Source organism: Miniopterus natalensis, chromosome 3 (genome assembly GCF_054644295.1).
Source record: "Miniopterus natalensis isolate mMinNat1 chromosome 3, mMinNat1.hap1, whole genome shotgun sequence".
NCBI lineage: Eukaryota > Metazoa > Chordata > Mammalia > Chiroptera > Miniopteridae > Miniopterus > Miniopterus natalensis.
Genome location: NC_142083.1, coordinates 54,998,786 through 55,026,444, shown reverse-complemented (window position 1 = coordinate 55,026,444; position 27,659 = coordinate 54,998,786). Strand labels below are relative to the sequence as shown.

The following is a 27,659-nucleotide window of genomic DNA, read 5'->3' as shown; positions in this document are numbered from 1 at the left end:
TTTGTAGCCTTGCCTTCTAGAATTCTGCCAGGCTGGGAGTTCCCTGAATTTGTATCACACCTAACATCCCCATTGCATCACACACTGATTGGCACACAGCAGAATTTGTGAACAAGTGGCTTTTCTTAAAAAACACTTATTCCTTTACATTCCAACAAGAGTATAATTTAAGGCAAAAAGGTAAATTTCTACTATTCGATATGTTGCCTCAGAAAATGGCCAAACAAAACACTTGTTCAGTGTTCACTCATGTATTAAGCAAGCAATTACTGAGTCCCCACATGCTCCGTAGCACATATCCTGCTGGCATTCAATAATTTAAAAGGCATAGATGATAATAAAAGCAGAAGGTATAAAATGATAAAAATGTCTTAAGAAAAGAAGAAATAGAGTATTATAGGCCTTTACAAGCCTTCAGTTCCAATGATAATGCACCCTGCAACCTAGAATTTGGGAAGACCCACAAAAAAGGCTTCACTGATGAAAAACCCCTTGGTTATCACTACCAAACTTTCGCTTTGGGAAGACTAGAAAAGCTACGTGTGATCACCTTCCCAACATACAACCTAAACATCCAAGCCCTTTTCCTTTTGCAAATATTTAAAATTTCACGTGTACTGGGTTTTCTTTTGTAAGATGGTTTAAAGTTTACTTATTTTTTGACAAAACTGACCAGAGTGTTCCTAGTAGGGAGTGAAGGTAAGGGAATGGAAGAATAATTGTATTTGATCTGAGGAAGACAGAAATGTGCTACTGCTGTATTTCAGCTCCATCTATCCACTTGATAACTTGTTTTCTTTCTTCCCGGTACCACTATCCCCACACCCAAATCTGTTAGGATTTAAACGGCATACAAGTAGGGTAGCACATAGCTAGTAAAAACCCTTGGGCATGTTCCTTAACCTCTCTGACTCTTTTTTTCCTCTCTGGTAAAGTGGTTTAAACATGCTTAGCTTTCAGTAGCCTAGTGTCTGGCAGGCTGTCAGTAAACGATGGCTGGTGGTAGGCTGATTACATGAACAAGGATTCCAGACTAACTATTGTCCTAGCACCGAACTAAATCAAAGACACTGATGTTCCTGTCTCTGTTTCTCTAACTATAAAATGGGACTAACTTCAAGCTTGTTCTAAGAATTAAGGAGACAACACATGCAAAATTTCCCTTACTTAACCCCTTATTGAAATAATTTTTGGTACTTCTCCTTGGTTTTCAATTTTCCAGTTCTACTTTTGCCTACACCTAAATTTCTGTGGTTGCTGGATTAGGCAAATAATGGTAACCACAAATAGCCTGTGGGTAGTACTTTAAAGGACTCACACTGAAAATCAAACAACTGTTTAGAAAAGGTGAAAAAATCTTTAGTATTCATACAATCCTCCCAGCAATAAAGAGAATACTGAAATTACTTATTAATCTCATAAGATCCTGTAAGGACCTTAAATCTGGGAACAGTTTTAGAAGAGAGCTGCCTAAGAAAATGCAGAAATGTTTAGTACCCTGGTTCTAATATAGCCTTTTATGTGTTTCCCATGAATGTTTTCTTTGACTGAATATATTCACTTGTACTTTTCAATTTTAAATTATGTAAAAGTAAACACATTTTATATTAAGAGAGCAGTAACACATTCCAGGATATATATTTATAGTCCTCATAGTCACCAGCTCTGAAATCATATATTACCGTCAGCCTCCAGACACAAACCAGTAACCTCTTAATGTGAGACCTGTAGTACTGCTGTGAAACATGGCCTTCATAGTAACACAGATATGTAGAGTGGCCTTGTATTCACAGCAAGCATGAAACAGGAGGAAACAAGACTACCTCTGAACTTGCACAGAGAAAACATAGAATTAGTATGAAAAAAAAACTTCATGTAAAATTCCTTTTATGAGTAATTATTATTTCCTCCTAGCTGCCAAACACGTGGATATGAAATTAAGGAAATCTTTAATGTTGACATTTTAATGATGAATTTACATTCTAAATCACATTTGGTGTTACTCAACCTACTACAATTAGGACTCTAAATTATCTCTCTGCCTTTACAGTTAAAGTTCAGGATCTGGGAGCACTGTCCTAACTTTTTCTTAGTAATGTTCAATGATTACACAAAGTAACAGCAGTCAGGCAAAGCTCAACTTCCCAAGGTCTAATCTTCATCTTTAGAAATGAGTTTTGTTATAGGTATATTTTCTTTTGTGATTACCACCAAAGTATGTGAAGAAGAAAAAAAAAGGCACATTACCCTGGCTTCATAGGTCTATAATATATATTCCTGTGGAGAGCACTTCATGAAAAAATTCATCCTCAGCTGGCCCCAAGGCTACTGTACACATTCTACAATCCACATAATAGCTGCTTCAGACAGCTCACTTGAAGATTAGTTCCAAGGGACCAAAGTACAACTCTCATTATCATCACTTTCTCTCTAAAATCAACATTTCAAACCAGAAAAGTGAAGCAGGAGAAAAAAGCAAATCTATGAATAATTTTGCCAATCACACCTCTTCCCTAAACAGTTAAAAGTCTGCCATAAGGCGGGTTTAAATTAAAACAACCTAGATGAAAACAGATGGTGCTTTGTCACTTTTCCTATCTGATTTGAAGACCCAGTTAGGGAAGGACCTGTCATTTAAGAGTCCTCTCATTCTGCAATACAGACAACAAGAACCATGTTCCTTCCGCCCTTCCACCATCCCTCCATCCCTTCTCTCAGTCTCTCCTTCCTTCCTTCCTGTCCATCTACCTAACAGGTAAAATATTACGCTCTCCAATGTCGATTCTAAGTGCATTTGATTTACAGCATGACCTAGCAAGTAAATAAACAGTGTGTTGAGCGGAGCGGAATTAAGCATCCAGCCACAGACAGAAAGCCAATACAGTACAAATGGGACCACATGGTATTGACAGCCATTGACATCTGCATGCAACTCCTTAACTGCTATTACTCATGCATCTCTCCAGATACAGTTTGTAATCTTTTCTCTCGGTGGCTCTTTCTAGTTGTTTCCGCATTAGGCATGATAAATGCATTTTAGAAACTGACAGTAAAAGATTAATACGCTCATAACCGTCAAAGGGAGCCTTTCACTGATTTCAAATAACTCGCCTTCCTGTCAACTGCCAACCCCCCCCCCATCCAATTATTACTTACTCACGAAGGCTTCCTCATCCGTTGGCAAACGCATTGACATGCAGAAGTATGTATCAGACTATGAAAGAGAGATACAAAATTCAAATTAAATTGCTGCTAGCAAAGAAGAAATAATAACTAGTCAACAAATAGGCTATATGGCTGAAAGAGAACTGCTGGGCCAGGCAGGTGAAGCTGCCTGCCACACACTGGTGCCAGGTTAATGGAGGGGCTAAATCTAGAACTTACGTAGTCTTAAAGTTTTTCTAAGACTCTTCAAACCCTACTTATAAAACCAATGATCATGAGCAATATTCCTAGTATGTCACAGTTAAAAGGCAACACTTTAGATGCTTACCTGAAGAGTGATACAATTTAATGCATTTGTGTTGAAAATGGTAGAGTTGGTTTTGACCATATTTGCTATTTGCATAATTAAGGATTTAATTTCCTGAATCACTTTACAATTGCCCAAAATGTTAGAGAAGTACAATGAGTAAAAGTTGGACTTAAAATGTGATATTATAATTGGTTGTTCTTCCTTACTTTAAAATGTTTATGTAGTTTATTAAAGAAATCAACATTTACTAAATTATTCTTTCTTTTCCAGTTATTGGTCTCTTATCTAAATGGCTACTTTTCCACCATCAAATATATTAACATCAAGAATTTTTAATGAGAAATTTGCAATTTAAGGAGAACAAGCTTCTTTTGATCTACGCGTTACACTTCCTTATTGGAAATCCATATTCAGTGAAGTGTGTGCTATGGTTGATAATATACCCAATACAAATAGAGGCTTAACTCATTTAATAATTCATACTTCATGGATTATCACTGCACAGTGCTGGATCAAGAGACTCCTCAAACATGAATAGAGATCATTTGGGCTTCTCTAAACCTACTGGTTAGTGGCAAAAAATTGTGGAATTTGTACCTCTTATTTTATGTCTGTGCTGGGATTCGAGGAAGCTCAAATACACATCAAACGAGTATATTATTGTAACTTGAAAATTACAGAAATATGATTTAGTCTTCATTTCTATTTTTGTATATGCCATTTTTTCTCATTTGAGCAAACTGTTTCATTTGTTAAAAAACTTTATAATTGTTTCAATTCACTCTTGATTTGCTAAGGAGGAAATGTACTGGGGAATGTTGAGGGTTTCACAGTAAGGAGGTTAAGCCACATAAATGCTGGAGATGTGAACTGGTTATCCAAACCCCAGGAAATATACTGGCAAAATAATTCTCAAAGATCTCACAACCATGGACAGGATTGCTCAAAAATATTTTTCCAACCTCTGAGTTACTACTTTACAAAATTTTCCTACTCTGTTCATAAAAAAACCCCCAGTAAGCTCAAGATTCTTTTCTACTTGTTCATCTTCGGCCATGAGTAAAATCACAACTGGAAGATATTTAGTAGCGATTATAGCTACTGTTGTTACCATTACTATTTCTAGCCAACAGTAATTGAATGCTTATGATGTGCCAGGCATGGTTCTCAATGTTTTACTTGTATTATATCATTTAATAAATAAAACCAATCCAATATGATAGATACTATTATGAACTCCATTTTAAAGTTACTAAGAATAATAACATTAATTGGGAGCTCAGTATGTGCCAGCACTGTTCTAAGCACTTTATAAGTATTAACTCTTTTAATCCTCAAAACACATTCTTATGATATAGGCAATATTATTATCCCCATTTTAAGGATGAGGAAACTGAGGTTAAGTAACTTTACTGTTTATTCTAAGCAAAACCTGACAATAGACAGATAGGCTTCTGGACCCCCTTCTTAGTGCAGTTACTTAAGAAATCTTGAAATTAATCTTTTTTTCTGTCTCTTTGAGATCGGAAGCGTCTACCACCTGGAACTGTCTTCTGACACTCAAGGAAGTAATTCTGCTCTGATTCGCAGCCAGTGAGTGCCTTGTTCTAACTTACATCTCTGCTTCCTCTCATAAAGATAAGAGAAGTTTGTTTTTCCGCGGTTAAGTGCCAATCAACAAAATCAGATGGCCTAGTCATATGGACCAACCTCCCCAACACCCCTCGGTCCCTTTCTCTTAACACCCCTAGCTTTTAAAAGGTCTCCTGTCTTTTGTGTCAGCAAAGTTGAGTTCAGTTCACACTGGACTCCCTTCCCTGTTGCAATAGTTAATGCTGAAGAAATCTGTCCTTACCACTTTCGTGCCCATCTAGTTTATCTTTGACACTAATAAGTGCAGGAGCTTGGATCTGAACATCAGCAATCTGACTAATGCATTACAGATCATTCAAAGCAATGTGAACAATTAATAGCTTAAAGGCAAATATTTTTAAAAAGTAAATTTAAAGCAGCAAAGTATATATCTATAATGCAAAAGGATCCAAAGGTTGAAATGTAATGCAAACCAAACAGAAGTTCTTTTAAATTTGGACTAATAGTTTTTGGTCTATTTTATCTCTGACTTTTTTATAAGCCATCTCAAGTTGTTTTTTGAATAGACAACAAATAGAAATATGAAACTCAGCAAGTGGGTTCTTTTGATAAAAGAAAAAAACAGCTAAGCACAATAATGGTTACATATACTTTTAAAATAAAGGAAACTACTATTTATACTGAAAATTGATCTGATCCATATTGTAATTTTTGCTCTTATCATCAGCTAAGCAACTTAAAATGACAGAATAACATGAGAATGTCTTTCTTCAATTTGTATTTCTTGGTTTATAACTTTTCTATTAATCAGATTTCAACAGTTTCTTTACTGTTATGTTAAAGCCAATTTAAAAAAGATAAAGCAGCAGCCCTGGCCAGTGTGGCTCAGCTGGTTGGAGCATTGTCCATACACCAGAAGATCTCGGGTTAGATTCCTGGGCAGGGCACATGCCCAGATTACGGGTTCGGTCCCCAGTTGGGGCACATATGAGAGGCAACCGATCTGTGTTTCTCTTTCACATCGATGTTTCACTCTTTCCAACCCTCCCCTCCTCTTGCTCTAAAATCAACAAAAACATATCCTCGGGCGAGAAAGAACAGGAAGAAGAGGAGATAAAAGATGTCCTCCTGAAAAATTACTTTGGGGGAGCAAAGTCTAAATTAGGTACTGCATCAGTGGTCTCCACGCACCACCATGCTCTGATTTAGGATTTTACTTCTGAGCCATTTTTCAAGATAAAGATTAATTCTGTTCAAAGAAAAAAAATAAAACTTTTTTTTCTAAAACTAAGCACATTAAAAAATACAGTGTGCATCAAATCAGTAATTAGCCTTCACCCGAAAGCTCTGAAGACCACAGTTCAATAGAACAGAGACTAGCTAAAGGTACTTTATTCTGTTCTCTGCATCTGTAAAAGGTATCAGTGGTTTTGGTCTGGAGTACTCTGGTTCCAGAGTGTGGATTCTAGGATTAAGTTGAAAGCCCAAGATCCATGACCTCAATATCCATGTGAAGAAGATACACCCCTAAGGGTTGTTTACACGGTATAACTGGAGAAGCCAACTCTTAAAGATGATGCAGGGCCAAGTTCTGTCTCCCTCAGGCTGGCTGAGTATGAGTCAGAGCTCCTTTTGTGCTCATTTTTCCTCCCAGTCTTTCCCTGAATAGGCCTAACAGGCAGTGCATCTTTTCTTTTACAGAAATGGGAACTAATTCACTAAAGGTTTTTGATCTACCTAAGGCCACCCAGGTAGGTAGTGTCAGAGTTAGGAATAAAAGTCTTTGAGTTTACGCCTTCACGACTATTACAGATAATTATATACCCTTTTTGCCACTTTCTTGCCATTGACTAAAATTTTTCTTTAATTTTTCAATGACTAAAATTTTTCTTTAACTTTTCAATTACAATTGACATTCAATATTACATTAGTTTCAAGTTTAATCCAGTTAAATTGTGATTCTAGAGAGTCTTTCCACCTTCATACTTCTGTTTTTCTAACTATGAGACTAAATCCTTTATTTTAAATAAAATGTAAGGTTCTTCATAAGCAAATGAACAACTATTTTTTTGACAATATTTTTATATTATTGAAGAATGGATAGGACAATGGCCTTTGCCAAACTCTTATAAGCTCATCTATACAGATTAATTTCTATAGCAGGTCATGATGAATAGATACTTTAAATTTAAATTCCATGCTGTAAGCAGTTGGGTTAAGAATTTAATGCTAGGTGGGAATGCAGACTGGTGTAACCACTATGAAAAAACAGTATGTAGGTTCTTCAAAAAATTAAAAACTGAACTGCCTTTTGACCCAGTGATCCCACTTCTAGAAATATATCCTAAGAATTCTAAAACACTAATCAGAAAGAATATATGCACCACCACCACCCCCCTATGTTCATAGCAGCGCAATTTACAATAGCTAAGATCTAGAAACAGCCCAAGTGCCCATCAGTAGGTGAGTGGATAAAAAAGCTGTGGGACATTTACACCATGGAATACTACGCAGATGTAAAGAAGGATCTCTTACCCTTTGGGAGAGTATGGATGGACCTGGAGAATATTATGCTAAGCAAAATAAGCCAGGTAGAGAAAGTCAAACATCACATGATCTCACTTATATGTGGAATCTAAAGAACTTAATAAACTGATGAACAGAATAGATTCAGTGACATGGAAGCATGGATCAGACTGACGAATCTCAGAGGGATGGAGGGTGGGGGGGTGGAGGGGAAGAGAGTAACTAAATAATTTATATGCATATATGCACAACCCAAGGACACAGACAATAGTGTGGTGAAGGCCTGGGGTGGGGCAGGAAGTGGGGGGGGGCAATGGGGGAAAATGGAGGACATCCGTGATACTCTCAACAATAAAGATAATTTTTTTAAAAGGCTATTTTCAAACCCCTTTAATATTTGAAAAGAAATATCAGTTCTTAGACACAATTTAGCTGTTTTCTTGATTAATGGGAGAAATAAAGGAATCAAAGACGTATAAAACTTAACAAAAAGTTTTCGTTCAAGTCCTCTAAATTTCCAACAGCACTTGAAAACATTTCATGAAAGCTTGCCGACTACAAAAAGCCAGACTAGAGCCACAGCTATTGAATTCTGTCATTATTTTGATTCTGCAAAGTAAAGCTATTTGAAAACATATACATAACTCAGATCAATGTTTCTCTCTAACACATTCTGAAGACACAAAAACAGCACCTTACTGCCCATTATAGTAGTTCCTTCATTCAAACACAGTGTCCTAGAAAGGATGCTTCGATAATTCAACCCCAACTACCAGTACAGCCTTTTACAATTTTCCATATATCATCATCATGAACCCCTCTTTTCTTCTCTCTGGGAAGAGTACTGTAGCTGTGCTTGGTACCAGGGGACTGTCTATAAAATACTGCAGATTCAAACTGCTAACATAATGCTCAACTGCACAAAAAAGGAGGCATATAATGTGACTGTGTATAGCCAGCCTCCTGGTGCTGTGTGCTATGGCACATCAGCCAAATCTGAATCGAGAGGGATATGATATCACTGATGACTCTTTACTGCTGCTGTTGGGAATAATCCAAAAAAGGCACATTTTTCTGACAAAAGAAAATAGTGTGCTAGAAATGAAAACAAATGTGCCTGTTAGTAAAGACCTCCTACTATATACTGCATTGTTACCCATTTTAAAATGAGTTCTCAATGCAGACAAGTCACAGTAAAACCTTGTTTATGTTATTTAAGAAAAGAGCGCTCTTTATTTCGATTTAGTCATCTGTTAGACAGAGATACAGTGGTTTCTATGGAATAAGTAGTTAATAACATCAACTGCTTATTTAAATCAATATGGGACAAACAAAACCATCTGTATACTATTACATGGGAAAACTGTTCACATGAAACCAGTAATTTCTGTTTTGGGAAACCAGAGGTACCATTCAGATTCTAGTGCTGAGTGCTATGATTTGATCCTGACTGGATAATATCCTCACTGCCCTTTTATTGTTCAGGCTTAAAGAATCCCTGTAGACTACCTTTCTAACGGAGACCATTCAATGTGGTAACACAAATAGGTATACAAAGAGACACCACCACCCAGTTTGACCTGGCGATGGGCCTTTTGCTTATTTCTGTGGCTATTTGCAAACTGGTTGTTCTCTGTAAACAAGCCATAACCCATAGAAATATTACATCGTGTATAGTACGGTCTCTAGTAACTTTTCTCTTGTTAAATAACCACAGCAGTGGAACCATCTCATGGTGGCAATGGTGGCTTTGGGCCTGTTTGAAAAGTAGGTAGCCCACCTCTCTACTAACCCAGATCATGTACATTTTCAATCCCATCCAGAAGAACTCCAGAGGATCTATGAAGCCCTACATTCTCACACGGTACTCACTCTGGGTTTAAATAACTTCAGCTCTGCAAAGAACTGGTAGAAATCTCAGGGACTGACAGTGGTTCTACCAGACCAACAAGAGAAAAGTACAGAAAGTGCTCAGTCCTCTTTGACAGGAATGTGAGTTACACTGAGAGGAAGAAAGCAATTGGAAAATTATTTTTAAAGTTTTCTTTGAATTGATCCAGATAGAAAATAGAACCAAATTGCTATTTCCCAAAGTAATTTTAATATATGCATATGAAGCTTGTATGGACTCAGCGGTCCTGTATTTTCAACCTCATCTACTGTGAAAGGAAGTTAGAGCAATGGAAAACTACACCAAAGCACAGACGATTTTCTGCAGCAAAGAACTCAGGTTTAAAAAATGTACCTCTCTGAAACCAGAACTTAAAACACTTAATTACAGATACAATTCCTTAAGCTGTCACTTTTTTATGCAGTTTATCCTAATTTTCTTTTTCCTGTTAAGTCTTTCTCTTACCATATAAATGAAAAAATATGTTGTCCACTTATATTTATATTCATTAGGCTCTGGAAGAAATAGTCGCAGTGAAGATTTTATGTCAAAACATTCCTAAATGACTAAATGAGCATTCTGCAAAATGCTCCATTCCTGTCCTTACCATTAAGCTAAGCTCCATTCCCAACAACTTTGTGGATGTTTATCCTAACCTAGAATGTAATCTTGTTATAAGAATGTCTGCTAGCATCTTAAGCATTAGAATAGTATCTGGCACCTACTGGGAGCTCCATAAATATTTGCTGAGTTTTGCATGTACCATCTTCTTCCTTTGGTGACAACAAACTCAGTTTAAGAAAAGCTGAACTGAAACCTGTAGTATAGATGCCGCCTAATTAGGGTTTTATACAGCATCACTTTTTCATATGAATTTTACCCTTCAATTGATTCATCCCAGAATCCCATTTGCATTTTTAAACTATAATCACATTGTGGCTGATGATGACAAGATGCTCAATGCCAAACAGCTGAAATGGAAGCCACTTTCCTGGCAAAGCCTGGCGTCTTCTTTGGGGGAATTACCAATGTGTACTAGCAAATGATGAAGAAAAAAAATATTTTGGTGAGGGAACACCTCTGTCTTAGAGCTTTCACACACTTTCATTTAAGAGGAACTAAAAAGGAGCATGCTGATAATGGTCTTCTGTAGGAGCATGCTGATAAAGGAATTCCGTAGGCACAGCGGGCGGTAACAGTGGTGGGGTCCTCCCTGGCTTCCCGGGGACGGGGGGAGTTAGGTGAAGGGAAACTCTACAGTTCTGAACAGGGAGTTGCTGATGACCTGTACTACTCACCTTCCCCAAGCTGAGGCCAGTGGTGTATGCCTTTCATCAAGTTTCCCCGAATATGGAAGCAGTCAACTTTCTCAACCTTATGTCAACAGTAACTAGTCACAGCTATGTTCCTCTCCTTTAGCACAAATGACTGAAAACTGACTATATTTATCAATCTGTTCAGCAAGACTGGCCATCTTGCGGGAAGTGAGAGGCCAATTCAATTCTAGCTCAAATGAAGACAACTGCAAATTCTGCAAAATGGTACTTTTTCTTTAAAAGAAGATGAGAAGAAGGGGTATGACAGGCCTGGAGTCCTTATGTTTAATGATGAAGTCATATATTTAACTATGGTGATCAAGGGCAAAGTCATTCTGCTTCTCTTCACCTCCCTCACAGTCATTCCATGACCCCCTCATTTTCTTTAGACTTGCAACTCATAAAGAAAACATTGTAACAGATTTGCACCCTTTGCCTTGAACTTCTAGGAGGAACTATAAAATCAAATATAAAAATATTATTTGGACCACTGTCTGCTTTCCTTTGCAGGTTACAAACATCTGTTTCAACGTTAGGCTTGACAGCAAAGGTTCTTGTTTGCTAGTCTGGCTCTTGCTACTGGACCGTGTTTGAAGGGCTGAAGCCTCGATTTATTCTTGTTTGTATTCCCAAAGATCACCTGGCATGAGAACTGGGTATGCAGTGAACATTGGTGGAATTAGTCTGTTGAATTCTCTTATGCTACATGACTAATAACCTTTCATAAAGGGCCTATTCCTCCCAAAATAGCTCCAGAGCACTGAGTCATTTTTTCCTTTACAGATTTTATTTATGCTTTTCTAAAAGGCTATCAAACCAAATTTATCCCACTGTAATTTTCCAACTTCCCCTGAAAGACAAATATTCATAATTGAAGGAAACGAAGGACCCTACAAGTATGTCTCCTCTTTGTATCTGAACTCCCAGGGGTAGATACCTGTCATATAGTTAATGGAGTTATTATGATAACAAACCAAATAGCTGTAGACACTGCAAATGCCCACTTCCCAGACATGTGTTTACTTGTCATCAGTTCATTTTACATTATAAACAGAAATACGGCACTTCAGTGCATGCTATCCTTTAAGCCAGATTGGAAAGTTCCTGATACTAAATGAAAAAGTAAATTTAATGCTTTAAAATCTGTTTTATTTTCTTATTTTTCTCAAACTTATGCGCACGTATAACATAAGTACAAGAAAACTAAATAATCCTAAATTATCATTATACAATTAGATTTCTATAGTGAGTGGCCCCTAGTAGGCATTATAAGAAAACTTGACCCTTTATATCCAGCAGTTATAGAACATAAACTGTATAAATAACATAAACTAAACTTAAAAGTGATCAAACAGTTTATGGGGGAAAAGTTCCTTTCTACAGAAGTTTTTCCACTGACAAATTCAGAAGGAATGACAATTAGAATATACATGAAATGCAACTTCTAATGAATCTAAGCAATAATCATCACCTATGGCTGCTAAAACCAATAGGTGAAAGTTGACAGAAAACTTTATAATGGATTAATTAATCTCACAATTCCCAATTTAATAAGTTTAACATCTCTTATAAGAAGAGAGACAGTCAGGTACCGTATGCTTCTTACGTATGAAATACTCTTGCCAAAAACTCTAACCTAAATCTGATCAAGCCTTTAGATATACCAGTGTAGGAAATACAACGGACAGAGGGACATGTTAAATAATACTCTAGATGCAATCAGCAAAACCTAGAATGCAGAAAACAGTTTAGGACAAAGGCTCCCCCCCCCCCAATAAATTACAAGGGAAAAAAGAGACAAAGGGAATCTCCAGATTCTTAAAACAGACATATCAACAACATTTACCATGTGGACTGCATTTGGATGCCAATGCAAACAAACTTAACATTTAAAAACTGTAACAATCAGAGAAATTTGACACTGACTAAATATTTGATGATATAATGGTAATAATGGTGATTGTGGTTTGTTAAAAAAGAAAGTACTCATCTTTTCAAAATACATACTAAAATACTGTGATAGTTCAGTGTGTTTGCAGAGTAGGAAAAAGGTAGGTGGATGTTGATAAAACAAGAGGCCATGAACTGATAATCATTGATGGGTGTGTGGGGTTTCATTATACAAGCTGAAATTCAGTTTTTTTATATTAAAAGTTTTCAATTAAAATGTTTAAAATATAAAAAAAATAGTTTGTCCCCAAGAATCTTTGATACTAACCTACAAACCAATTCGTGCAACAACCAAGAAACCGAATAACAAATGTATATTGATTCTATATAGATTTTGCTTCTTAGGGCATAAAAATAGATATGAGAAATTATCTTCCTTCAGAAACTATAGACTCTAATGGAGGAGACAAAGACTACCACTAGGAAACAGAGAGGCGTTAAGCTTTGTGTTAAGGACTAGAAGAGTGATAGGAGTTCAGAGAAAGGAGAGATCAGAAAGGCTGACTGGGTCCCAGACAGGAGCTGTGAGGGTGCAGGGAAGGAGGGCAACTTGGCTGGGCCTAACGTCCAGAGGAGCTTTTCTCCCAACAAGACTGCACAGAGAGTGAGAGACTCAGACAGGACTGAAAAAGATAACACAACTTACAACTTTCAACTTGTCTCCAGAGCCCACCCTTTGTAATACACAGGTTTAATATTGTTTACAAATCCTGTAATTTTCTCAGGTAGCACTATATATTCTACTATATCATTTCTACAATGAAAGTATTAATTTGCTATATTTAATATTTAAGATATGTCAAAGTTTCTTTAGAAAACAAGGCACAAACAAAGGGGGCAACTGAGGAGGGGTTAACCAAGTAACCAGGGACAAAGCCGTGGGCTAGGTTAAGGGAAGCATGCATGGGCTATTGAAACACGCCAGGGATTTATAAAGGAGCAAGCTGTCACCACTCAAAGATGTGTGCGGCAAGGAGAGGAACTTATCAAAACCAGAAACTACTTTATCCATAGGAGAAGATGACAGGAACTATGGCAAAGGGAGAGAAGCCCAGTCCCTGTCGACCTGCTGCCCAACAGAGAAGGAGCCAAGGAAATAAATGCCGTGGCCTCATCCTCTTGCTTTCCAGGCTTCTGCCGTTCTTGCCACTGACTACAGCAGCCAGAAGCCAGAGAGCACGAGCGCCTGTTGCTGCCCCCACAAAGGTCAGTCTCCTGGAGCCAGGAGCAGGCTGAAGAAGAGTGGAGAGGCCAGTGGAGAACATCCAGCACATAGATTGCTTCCTGTTTTTATACTCCTGCTTTGGCATTTCTTAATATTTAGAAAATGATAAAATGGAAGCCTCAAAAAAGGCAGTGACCCTACGCTTCTCTTAGCATCTGAGAGGCCCTGAGCAGAGAAGCTGAGCCTCTATTACGAGGGGAAGAATTCCGAGGTAACAGGAAGATCCCCAGAGTTGAAAACTCCATTTGAACAAAACCTAGAAATGGAAGTAAGCATGGAGAAAGCAGAGACAATTTGGTGACTGGACTAACAGGCACAGAGGTGACACTTCAGGGATTTCTGAGAAAGGAAAGTGGATGGGCTGAATAAAGCCAGATCATGAAGGGGACTGGGAGATGAGACTTTAGCTAGATCTATTTAGATGTGATATTAGTCATGGCCAGGGAGTGAAGGGTGGGGCATGAAATCACGAGTGCAGTCCTTTAGGAAGAACACCTCCATGGAACTGAGAATGAGCAATGTGGATACAATGGGAGGCAAAGTCAATGGAGTCTGGAAACAAGCCAGGAGCTGTCACTATCCATTTGGTGAAGCCTATTACAGGAGAGCAGCAGTGGAAATCCATCCATTCACCCAGGTAGATAGATGTCCCATATATCTAACTATCCCACATAGACTGAGTCTACTATTGCCAGGTCCTGGACTAGACAGGGAGCAAACAATGGTGAGCAGAAATAGATATTTTCCTGCCCTCACATAGTCTGCAGTCTGATGAGCAAACAGAGATATGAACTGAGTAATGACATGAACAAATGTAAAAGTGCCATTGTGAAGAGCACACTGAAAACAGGCATGAGGTGCTATGAGAGCTATGACAGCTCTCTGGAAGGCAGGGGTGGGGTGGAGAAGGACGGGTGGGGGGAATGGGGTGGCGGCCAGTAAACGCTTCTCTGAGAAAATGATGCTCAGGGTGACGTGTGAAGGCTGGGAAGGCACTACCCAGTGCAGACAGGGAGGGTGAGCAAGAACACAGCGAGGGCAAAGGCTCCACAGGAAGTGTAGGAAGCACAGGGAATGAAGGAAACCAGTGTCACCATAACAGAGGGGAAAAGGGACAAATTTGAAAGACATGTCAAAAGATGAAGTAAAAACTGTAGACACCTAGAATTTAGACCATTAAAGAGGTAAACAGTCTAATGTGTTTTTAACCATTTTAACCAAGGAGATGAAACATTTAATTACCTAACGAACCTATATTTGGTAATGTGCTTTGTGCCCTGACCAAACAACATAACCAATAGATATTTAATCTAAACAAATATTTATTAGGCACTGTGCAAGGCACTGGGAACACAGCTTTAACTAGATAATCTTTATTACATCACATGGGTCATCAGCCAACTTGCTTTCCTATGTATACACAAGAGCAGAAGAGCTGGGCACAGATTCACGGAAGATCAATTAATGAATATTCACTAAGTACTTGTATGTAAAGACATGATACAAAATACTGCATAAATAGTGTCTTGTCTGCAGCACAGGTATGAGCTGGCTTCTTTTAAATACAGATGTCTGTTTGCTCAGTATGAGCACAAACTGACAAAAATATGCACAAAGAAGAATAAGAATTGGTTTCAGCCCGGCCGGGCGTGGCTCAGCGGTTGAGCGTCGACCTGGGATCCAGGTGATCGGGGTTCGATTCCCAGTCAGGGCACATGCCCGGGTTGTGGGCTCGATCAATGACTCTCTCATCATTGATGTTTCTATCTCTCTCTCTCCCTCTCCTTTCCTCTCTCTGAAATCAATAAAGATATATTTATAAAAAAAAAAAAATTGGTTTCAGAGACCCTTTAGTGTGAAAGATTTAAAACACGAAAATAAACCATGGTAAGCAACAATACAACAGGTCTATAATAGTGATACAAACTATATGGCCTTCAGATCAGACCAGTTTCAGGGCATCTGCTAGGTTCACAGGGAAAGGGAAACACTCTGGAACTTAATGAATGGGGTCTGATTTCGATAGGTGAAGATTCAGAGCAAAGAAATTTTAACAGGCAGAATAACATCAGGAGATTCAACAGCACCCAGGCATAACAGGCAAAGTGTGGCAGAAAACAGGGGAATTCGGGTAGGAGAATGCAGAATATAAAAGATAAAACAGTACTGATGGGGGTCATAGGGTAGAGAGTTTAAAACCCAAAATATGGAGTAGAAAATGTATTTGGTCAGAATGAGGAGTTGCTGAAGACTTTTGAGTCAGAGAGTAGCATTATCCAAGGTGATTGTTAAGAAAAGTATATGGACTGAAAAGGTAAAATAATGGTTAAAAGCACAGGGTCCTCTGGAACCAGCTGGCCTGTGCTGAGATCCAGGCTCTCCCACAGCTATGACTTAAGAGAAAAAGGAACAAGCCACTGATAAACTCAATGCCAGGGATAAATCTCAACAGCACCATGCTATGTGAAAGAAGTCAGACACCAGAGATTTGATACTGTTGTGATTAAATTATATGTAAATTCAGAAGAGGTCAACCTAGAGTGACAGAAAGATTGATAGTTGCCACAGGTGGGGATTAGAGGGGGACAAAAGGAGCCCAAGAGAACATTTTTTTTGGTGGTAAAAATGTTCTTTATCATTTCTTGGTGACAGGTACACAATTGCATATACTTGTTTGCATGCTTCGATTGTACACCTAAAATTGGTAAATTTTTAGTATGTTATCTCTCAAATTAGCTGATAAAAATGAGAAAAATATGCAAGAGTAAAAAGTCAGATAGTAGTTAAAATTAAAACACTGGACTTCGGAATATTTCTTACATACTGAAGAACATGGCAGCAGGGGACTCATGACTTGTGATCACTGTGAAGACAATAAAAATACTATAGTCGCTGGTGTGTGTGTGTTTTGGGTGGTGTGGAGGGGCAGGGATTATTTTTGGTATAAAGAGTATTTCTTCTATGTAAAAAAAACTTATTCAACTAATCTTTATTGGACACTAGGCATTGTTTTAGGCCCAGGGGATACGGCAGTGAATGAGATAGACAAGTCTTTTCTCTCAAGGAGCTTAAATTCTTGACAGTACATCTCAGGAAAGATAAGAGATGGGGGTGAAAATTCAATAGGGACATGAAATAAAATGGAGATTTGTTCCTAAAGTCATGAACACACAGATGAAATTCAGGCTTCCCCCAACCCACAGAAGTAATAGTTAAATAACTGCCAGCTAACAAGGGTATTTTATTGATTGCAATATACAATAGGTTAGGTACTTTATAATGACTGACTATATTGGTGTCACAATGGTGACATAAGGTTATTTGATAAGAGCTCAGGGGAGAAAACGGTCTGGTAGACTAATATTTAGAAAGCAAAGAGTTGGAAAAATAATTTCAATATTGCTTACATTTCAATGTACCAGCAAAATTACTTCAAAACTTTATACATGCCTGAATTAACTCTACTAATATTAATACATATGTGATGATATATTTAGATTTTACTAGATCTGAATTTATCCCAAAAAAAAGCTCATTTTCAGTCAATGATTTCCTGAACCGACATCTGCAAGGAGGAGACAAGATCATTCTTAATTTAATTAATGTTTCCATAACAGAGTGATTCACAAGTTTCCAAATTTCTTTCTCTGTAAATTTCTTAAGCACAATAAATATGTTCTGGAAGATGTATTAAAAATAAATGCAAGGAGTCCTGGCCAGGTGGCTCAATTGGTTGGATTCCTGGTTAAGGCACAAACCTAGGTTGCAGGTTTGATCCCCAGTCAGGGAGCATTTGGGAGGCAACCGATTGATGTTTTTCTCTCACAGAGATGGTGCCCCCTCTCCCTCTCTCCCTCTCTCCCTTCCTCTCTCTAAAATCAATAAAAACATATCCTTGGATGACGATTAAATAAATAAGTAAATAAATAAGTGCAAGGAAACTATCTTAAAGTCACATATTTGTAAACTTATTTTGGACACCAGACATTTTGGGGCCTTGGGAAATGCGTCCATGTTGAGAAAAGAAAGGTAGTGGGGAAATATGTGATACTTAGTGTTTCTGTGAACTTGGAGCCTTCCAACAGCAGCAGGCTTGAATGCATTAAAAGAGTGCTAAATTTGGCTTTTATTTGCTTCAGTGGTACTTTAAATCTCTTTGGTTATTATAGAAAGTTTTCAGGTCATCATAAGCCAAAGTGAAAAGGGAATATCGTGGGCCGTAACTATGTTAAATTCCTAATTTATTTCAACTGACTCCTGCCATAATTGATTGAAGGACTAAAGTCCCCTCACACGGAACCACAGTGGGTTTCCAGACACACGTTTAGGGGTGCTGATTAGACAGATGATAGGTAGAAGACAGAACAGTATATATATAACCTCTGGCAGAATCCGAGAATTCACAGAGTAAGATAAAGTTTTACTGTAAACTCGAACTATTTTGGATAGGAACTTAATCCTCTCTATTTGGTATTATGGGGTGGTTCTGAAAACAGAAAAACAATACAGAAACTATTTGTTACCTTCTAATCCTGTTTGACGTCATTACAGTTGCCTTTTTAATGCTTGCATTTACCATCTACTATGTCTGCCTTCGAAGTCTGAGGAAAGTAGTTGAAACCACAACAATAAAATATCTGTGAATACTGCCTTAGTATTTATGAAAAATACATTAAGGACAAAAAAATAAATATTTTAACATGTCCAAAATGGAGAAGCTAAATATCATAACTAATAATATTAATTGCAAAAATAGTGAGGTAAAGAGAAGTTGCATTTTTATGAAAGCAAAATGATCATTCAGTTGGAAGCAAATGATTTAACCACAGTTCAGCACAACTTACCATATGAAATAATTTTTATTTCCATAAATAGTGAAGGCTAAAATATTTTAGTAGTATTTTCCTGCTTACATTTAATTCGATGCCAGTTTTTGTTAAGAGTATGTTGTTTTGTTTTGGATTCTATTTCCAAATTAAAACATTTTAAAAAATCAAGTAAAGCTTTTTCAGTTATATGTAAAATTATTAAATGAGGGTGTTAAAGTGTTAACTCTGAGTACACATCTGAGATCTATGAAAGGAAATATTCCAATCTCTCAGAAACATCATTTGCCCTTTGTAAATCAATGTTGCCATGGCAAATGTTTTCATTTAATACTGGATGAGCTGAGGGTGGGAGGATGACACAATGTACAGCAGCAATGTACTGCCTATTTTTAGATACCGTCCTCTTTAAAAATGCTCTCAGGTTAGTTGGGTGGAGTTGACTTTTGTATGCTAAGACACAGATCTTCCTTTAATGTGTACCTCAGATTTGTCCCTTTAGACATGATTAAGTAGAATACATTATCTGTGAAAAGCAATCTATGCCTTGAAAAAGCACGTTCTGCATTTTTGCTTAAAGAATGTAACACAAGTGGTGTGGTTCCAAAAGCTCCTTTTGAATAGGGTTATTGAAATATTAATTCAGTTTTTGAAGACTGTGTTTCTCTGAATTGACCCACTTCACCCAGGTTGTCCAACTTGTTGGCATATAGTTGTTTGTAATATTTTCTTACGATCCTTTGTATTTCCTTGGTGTCAGTTGTTACTTCTCTGCTTTCATTTCTTATTTTATTTATTTTGGTCTTCTCGCTTGTTTTCTTGAAGAGTCTGGTTAAAGGTGTGCCAATCTTGTTTATCTTTTCAAAAAAACGGCTCATGGATTTCACTGATCTTTGTATTTTTTTTTTTTTTTAGACTCTCATTTATTTCTGCTCTGACCTTTACTATTTCCTTTCCTCTACTCATTTTGGGCTTTGTTTGTTGTTCTTTTTCTAGTTCCTTTAAGTATAAAATTGGATTGTTTATTTGAGACTTTTCTTGTTTCTTGAGGTAGGACAGTAATGCTATGAATTTCCTTCCTTGGACTGTTCCGCTATGTTCCATAGATTTGGGGTTGTTTTGTTCTCATTTTCATTTGTTTCAAGGCATCTTCTGATTTCTTCCTTGATCCCAATGTTAACCCTTTCACTGTTTGATAACCTGTTATTTAGCCTCCATGTCTTTGTGTGTTTTTCAGTTTATTTCCTTGTGACTGATTTCTAGTTTCATACCAGTATGATCAGAGGAGATGCCTGATATGACTTCAGTCTTCTTAAATTTATTGAGACTTGTTTTGTGTTCTAATAGGTGGTTTATCCTAGAAAATGTTCCATGTTCACTTGAAAAGAATGTGTACTCTGCAACTCTGGGGTAAATGCTCCGAAGATATCAATTAAATTCATTTGATCTAGTGTGTCATTCCTAGGAGTATACAATCTTACAAAACTAAAACAGGAAGAATTAGAGAATCTGAATAGAGAGATTACAACTAATGAAATTGAAGCCGTAATCAAAACACTCCCAACAAACAAAAGTCCTGGACCAGGTGGCTTCACAGGCCAATTTTACCAAACATTCAAAGAAGAATTAATACCTATTCTTCTCAAACTATTCCAAAAAATTCAAGAGGAGGGAAGATTCTCAAGCTCATCGTACAAGGCTAGCATTATCGTAATTATAAAACCAGATAAAGGCACTATAAAGAGAATTACAGGCCAATTTCCCTGATGAACATAGATGCTAAAATCCTCAACAAAATATCAGCAAACAGGATCCAGCAATACATTAAATAGATCATACACCATGATCAACTGGGATTTATTCCAGGGATGCAAGGTTGGTACAATATTTTCAAATCAATAAATGTGATACACCACATAAACAAAATGAAGAATAAAAATCACATGATCATATCAATAGATGCAGAAAAAGCATTTAATAAAATCCAGCACTGATTTATGGTAAAAACTCTCAGCAAATTGGGAATACCTCAACGTAATCAAGGACATTTATGACAAACCAACAGGCAACATCATACTCAATGGGCAAATACTACAAGTGTTTCCCTTATGATTGGGAAAAAGACAGAGACTTTTTCCACTTTCACCACTTTTATTCAACATAGTACTGGAAGTCCTAGCTACAGCCATCAGACAAGAAGAAATAAAAGGCGTCTAAATTGGAAAGGAAGAAGTAAAACTGTTATTATTTGCAGATGACATGATACTATAGAGAACCCTACAGATTCCACCAAAAAACTAGTACAACTGATAAATGAATTCAGTAATGTAGCAGGATAAAAAATAAATATCTAGACATTAGTTGCATTTATATACACCAATAATAAGCTGTCAGAAAGGGAAGCTAAGAAGACAATTCCATTTATAATTGCATCAAAAAATACCCAAAACACTCAGGAATAAATTTAACCAAGGATGTAATAGTGCTGTACTTGGAAAATTAAAAGACAGTGAAGAAACAAACTGAAGAAGACACAAATAAGTGGAAGCATATTCTGTGTTCATGAATAGGAAGAACTAACATCATTAAAATGTCCATATTACCCAAAGCAATCTACAGATCCAACACAACTGCTATAAAAATACCAATGGCATATTTCACAGAACTAGAACAAACAATCCAAAAATATATATGGAACCACAAGAAACCCCAAATAGCAACAGCAATCTTGAGAAAGAAGAACAAAGTTGGAGGAATCACGCTATCTGATATGAAGCTATACTACAAGGCAATAGTAATCAAAATAAGATGGTACTGGCATAAAAACAGACATAGATCCATGGAATAGAAGAGAGAGCCCAGAAATAAACCTTTATGGTCAATTAATATTTGCCAGCAGAAGCAAACATACAATGGGGTAATGACAGTCTATTCAATAAAAGGTCTTGGAAAAATTCGATAGGTAAGTGCAAAAAAATGAAACTAGACCAACTTCTTACATCATACACAAGAATAAACTCAAAATGGATTAAAGACTTAAATGTTAAGTCTCGAAACCATAAAAGTCCTAGAAGAAAACATAGGCAATAAAATCTCAGACATTTTTCATAGCAATATTTTTTCTGACATATCTCCTCAGACAAGGGAAACAAAAGAAAAAATAAACAAATGGGACTACATCAAAGTAACAAGTTTTGTACAGCAAAGGAAACCATCAAAAAATGAAGACAACCCACTGAATGGGAGAACATATTTGCCAATGATACATCTCATAAGGGGTTAATACCTAAAATTTTTAAAGAACTTATAAAACTCAACACCAAAAAATCCAATTAAAAAATAGGCAAAGGACCGAAATAGACATTTCTCCAAAGAGGACATACTATGGCCAATAGACATGAAAAAATGCTCAATATCACTAATAATCAGAGAAATGCAAATTAAAATCACAATGAGATATCATCTCACACCTGTCAGAATGGCTATCATCAATAAATCAACAACAAACAAAATAAATAAATCAACAATCAACAATTGTTAGCGAGGATGTGGAGAAAAGGGAACCCTCATGCGCTGTTGGTGATTGGTGCAGCCATGGAGTTATCTCAAAAAATTAAAAATAGAACCGCCTTATGACCCAGCAATTTCACTCCTGGGAATTTATCCAAAGTAACCCAAAACACTAATTCAAAAGAATATATGCACTTCTATGTTCACTGCAGCATTATTTATAATAGCCAAGATTTGGAAGCAGCCCAAGTGTCCATCAGTAGATGAGTCGATAAAAAAGCCGTGGTACAAGAAGAAGGAAATTTTACCTTTTGTGTGACAGCATGGATAGACCTGGAGAGTATTACGCTAAGTGAAATAAGTCAGTCAGAGAAAGACAAGTACCATAGGATTTCACTTGTATATGAAATGTAATGAACGAAATAAACTAACAAACAACACAGAAACAGACTCAGATGTAGAGAACAGATTGACAGCTGTCAGAGGGGTGGGGGAGATGAGGGACTGGGTGTAAAAGGTGAAAGGAGTAAGCAAAAAACAAACAAAAACAAATAAACTCATAGACCAAGACAACAGCATGGTAATCATTAGAGGGAAAGGAGGGGTGGAGGGAGATAGAAGAGGGTTTAGGGAGATAAATGGTGATGGAAGGAGACTTGATTTGGGGTTGTGAACACACAATGTAGTATACAGATGATGTATTATTGAATTGTACACCTGAAACCCATATAACTTTATTAAACAATGCCACCCTAATAAATTCAATGAAAAGAAAAACACTCCAAAAAAAGGCAATATTAATTCAGACTACATAAATCTGAAAATAAGTCAAACAAAGAGGATTTTTGTGGCGGCTAATGAGTGCAAAGGGAAACACTTTTCTTGCTAATATGGAAAGATATGCATGATTGCCTTCCACAAATATCTTCAGACTGACTGTAACAGAAGAATGACCCCCTGCAAATCTGACTTTATTTGTTTCTAAACATGTACCAAATTTCCTAAATTCTTTAATTAATCAGGATCTCTTAATAGCACTGTTGCAAAGCAGAGGAACAGGAATTAAAATTTTATTAAAGGCATTGTGTGGAGAATCCCTCTAGAGATTTCTAAAACATTAGGAGTTTATATCAAAAAGGTAGGGGATCCTTTGTGTTGGTACTCTTTTTGTTAGTAATATTGTTTGTTTATTAATTTTTAAGTTATAAAATAATAAATGATCTCTAATGATAAAACATATATATACACACATATATATGTTCAGTGTGTGTATATATATATATATATATATATATATATATATATATGCCAAAAATCTATCATCCTCCATTGCTACCTCTCCAAGGAACCAGTATTTACAGCTTAATGTGCCTCCTTCTAACTTCCTTTATGCATGTACAAAAGTATATAACCAAAGAGACACACAAGTATATGGATTTTGCTATTATTTATTTTTATTAAGATGAGATCACGCTCCAAACATGACTTTGCAGTTTGCGGCTATCAATTAATACACAATGACAATACTTTTAGGGCAAGACATGCAGATCTAGCTCAGTTTTTCACTTATTACATAATATTCTATAGAATAATCTCCCAGTATTTTAAAGATATGAGTTGTTTTACTTTACGATACAATTCCAGATAACTTTCCTAAAGAGTTTGGCAATGCACCCTCTCACCAACAATGTATGAGACTATCTTTTCATCCTTAAACGCTCTGTATATTATAGCTTTTTAAAATTTTTTGGCAAATTAATGGGTGAAAAAATATGGTATCTTTTTTTTCTTTAATTTTAATTTGTATGATTATTAACAGGGTTGAACTTTTTCATTCTGTTAATTTAACATTAATATTTTTCACCTGCCTTTTCTTTTGGGGTGCTTGTTTTCGCCTGGGGGACCTCTTTTTATACATGGTATATTAGCCCTTTTCCTGTCATGTGTTCTTGGTTATATAATTCTCATCTTTAAAAGTCGTGTGTGTGCATGTATATGTGTGTATACATATAAAACCTTTTTATCTTTCCAGTCTCTTCTATAGTTGGTGGTCTGTTTAGTTCTTAGGTCAATTAGGATAGCCAAGTGTTTTCTAGAAAATCACACATCTCCTCAAAATTATAAAATTTATTGACATAGAGTTGCACACAACAGTGTCTAAAATTTTTTCTTTACACTTTCTAATGCTTAATAATGTACAATTTTAAAGAAATGGTTTCTTATTTTGTTTATACATTTTGTTTTTTAATCTATTAATTTCAGCTTTTATTTTTATTCTCCCTTTTCATTGACTTAATTGCTCTTTTCCTTATTTACTAAGTTGAATGTTTACATAAATTTACTTTTTAGCCCAGCCAGGCGTGGCTCAGCGGCTGACCATTGACCTAGGATCCAGGCGATCAGGGTTCGATTCCTGGTCAGGGCACATGCCCGGGTTGCGGGCTCGATCAATGACTCTCTCATCATTTTTGTTTCTATCTCTCTCTCTCTCCTTTCCTCTCTCTGAAGTCCATAAAGATATATTTTTTTAAAAAAATTTACTTTTATTCTAGTTTTCATTAAGAAATAATTTTAGGTTGCCTGGCCGGGCGTGGCTCAGCGGTTGATCGTTGACCTAGGATCCAGGCGATCAGGGTTCAATTCCCGGTCAGGGCACATGCCCGGGCTGTGGGCTCGATCAATGACTCTCTCATCATTGATGTTTCTATCTCTCTCTCTCCCTCTCCTTTCCTCTCTCTGAAATCAATAAAGATATATTTAAAAAAAATAATTTTAGGCTATCAATTTTTCTCTGAGTACTGCTTTAGCTGGGTCTTGTGTTTTGTTAGAAAGTATCTTCCTTACCATTACTCTCTAAATAATTTATAATTTCAATTTTTATTTTTCTCCTTGTTTCAGAAGTTGTACAGAAGAATTATCCTTAATTTCTAAGTAGCTAAGTTTTCCATGACATCTCTTCATGGCCTATTTCTAGTTTTATTTGATTATTATTATCAGAGGATGAGAGCTATAAAACTCTATTGTAGTAAACTAAAGTTTCTTAATGTCTAGCTATGTAATTTTGATAAATGTTCTATATGCGTTCAAAAAGAATATATGTTCTTTTCGTAAAATTTTATATCCATATAGATACTAAATTATATTTACTCTGTGTTAAATATATATTATTCTGTTGATTGATATATTCAAATGCTTTATTTATATACCTCCCTTTTGGAGTCTATTTGATATACCAAATATCCACAATTATATTTTAACCACCTTCACTTTGAATTTTTGTTTCACATGTTTGGCAGAGAAAGAAACTGAAGCTCACTAAGGTTTAAGTATCTTGCCTAAGATTTTGTAGCCAGCAAGTGGTAGAACTAGAGTTCTGAACTGCTTTGTACCTATAATGACTGATAAGGGAAACAAGGGATGAGAGACAGGAGTGGGAAAAGACTGCAGGAAAACAAAGGCTTTGGAAGTTGCTATAAAGTTTTTGGTTTTAAATGGGGTATGGAAAGCTCTTGAAAGGGTATTTGCAGAAGGGTGATGTGATCTGAATTCTGTTCTCATTGGATCCCTGTGGCTGCTGCATGGAGCACAGGCTCTAGGGATGCAAGGAAGACCAGTTGGGAAAGCTACTGTAATAATTCAGGAAAGAGGATGGTGCTTGGGCCAGAGGCGGAAAGATTAGTATGCTGAGAAAAGACTGGATTCTGGATATATTTGGAAGGTAGAAACAATAGGATTTGATAGCATATTGTTTATGGGGTATGAGAAAGAGTAGCCAAGAATCCCTCTAGTATATTTGGCCTAGAGGAACTATAACACAGGAATTACCACTTACTGAGATAGTGAAGTCTAAAATACAATATTCCAAATAAGAAAACTCTAGTTTATGACCATTTACTTATGAAAACCAAAGAGGTAACTAAGGAACACAGTGCTATTAACCTTTCATTGGTATTTTTATTCTCTATGTTCTATAAGTTCATGAGCGGCCAAAGGTTAAATCCATTTATTAGCGTAAATGGCATGTGCAATGGTTTCGATCAGGAATCAGGAATCAGGAAACTACAGCCTGTGGGTGGCTGCCTGTTTTAGTAAATGAAATTTTTTATTGGAACACAGCCAACTCATTCATTTACATACCGTCAATGGCTGCTTTCTAACTGCAGCAGTTACAACTGGGACCATATGGCTCTCAATCTAAAAATATTTACTATCTGACATTTTAAGAAATAATTTGCTAATCTCTGGCTTAGATTTAGATAGGAACAATTTGAAATTGTGTTGAACTGAACCAGGTTGACTGCAAGGTTGTCTTTTAACAGCCAGATGAACAGGAATATCTTGCCAGAATTCATATTAGCAGCATTTCTCTCCGGATGGACATGAAAATGTAAGAAAAAAGTTATTCAAGGATTTAGAATGGAGCCAGTAATCTTTATTTTGGTTGTTGAACAAAAGGAAGCTTTTATTTTTATAATATATGTGTATTTTTACAATATATGTGTAATAAAAAATATATGTGTGTTTGTACATATCCCTCACATTTAAAGCCAAAAATACCATACACACATAAATATATATTTGGTAACATTCTCTGGGAAACACATAGGCCATTAACAGACCGGCAACACAGAATTATAAAATGAGCATGGGTTTCAGATTCAAATAAATCTGTATTTAAATCCATGTTCTTCTATTTACTGGGTATTTGGCTATAGGCAGATTATTTAATCTCCTTGAGTTTCAATTTCTTATAATAAATGGGGATAATAGTGCCTTGAACAGTTCTTATGAGAATTTTAATGAGTCAAGGCTTACAAAGTGCCTAATAAAGTAGTATTACATAATAAGCACTCATTAAGTATATTTTCTCCTTTAAAAACTTACTAGCAAAAATGAACAAATGAAAAAGAACTCTAAACCTCATTGAGAAAATAGGTGATCATAGGGGAGTCTCTTATAGAGTAGATACCTTTTCTAATATTCTCTTAAGTATCATATTAATTCAAAAATATCAAAAAATTGAAAATAAAAAATCATTTTATGTTTCTTGTTTTTAATAAAGAAATGCAAAGGTCAATGTATAGTTGCAGCTCTGAATCCATATACGTGGTATGTTGAGACTAGTTCACAGAGGAAAACACTGTTCGTAGGTCAATCATATCTTCCCTAAGTGACTATTACATTGGTTTTAGTAAAAATAAAGAGGAAGTATCATAATTTAAACTTAAACAATTAGCAATAAACGACACGCAACTTTAATTTGCTGTTTATAAGCTCCATTTAACATTTTTTGTTTTCTATTTAACTTGTAGCACTGAGCCTCGCTGATGAAGCAAGGGGAGAATTA

At 36.3% G+C, this 27,659-nt stretch overlaps 1 protein-coding gene across 8 annotated transcripts in view; it reads right to left on the bottom strand.

The window, feature by feature from the left end:
* The window catches only part of PAM (peptidylglycine alpha-amidating monooxygenase), a 147,674-nt gene that overhangs the window by 111,928 nt on the left and 8,087 nt on the right, over positions 1–27,659 (bottom strand). For all 8 annotated transcript variants that reach the window (XM_016221968.2, XM_087815463.1, XM_087815464.1 and 5 more), the window contains exon 3: positions 3,157–3,214. In XM_016221968.2, coding sequence (XP_016077454.2) covers positions 3,157–3,214 — 58 coding nt within the window. The remainder of the gene's footprint in view (positions 1–3,156; positions 3,215–27,659) is intronic.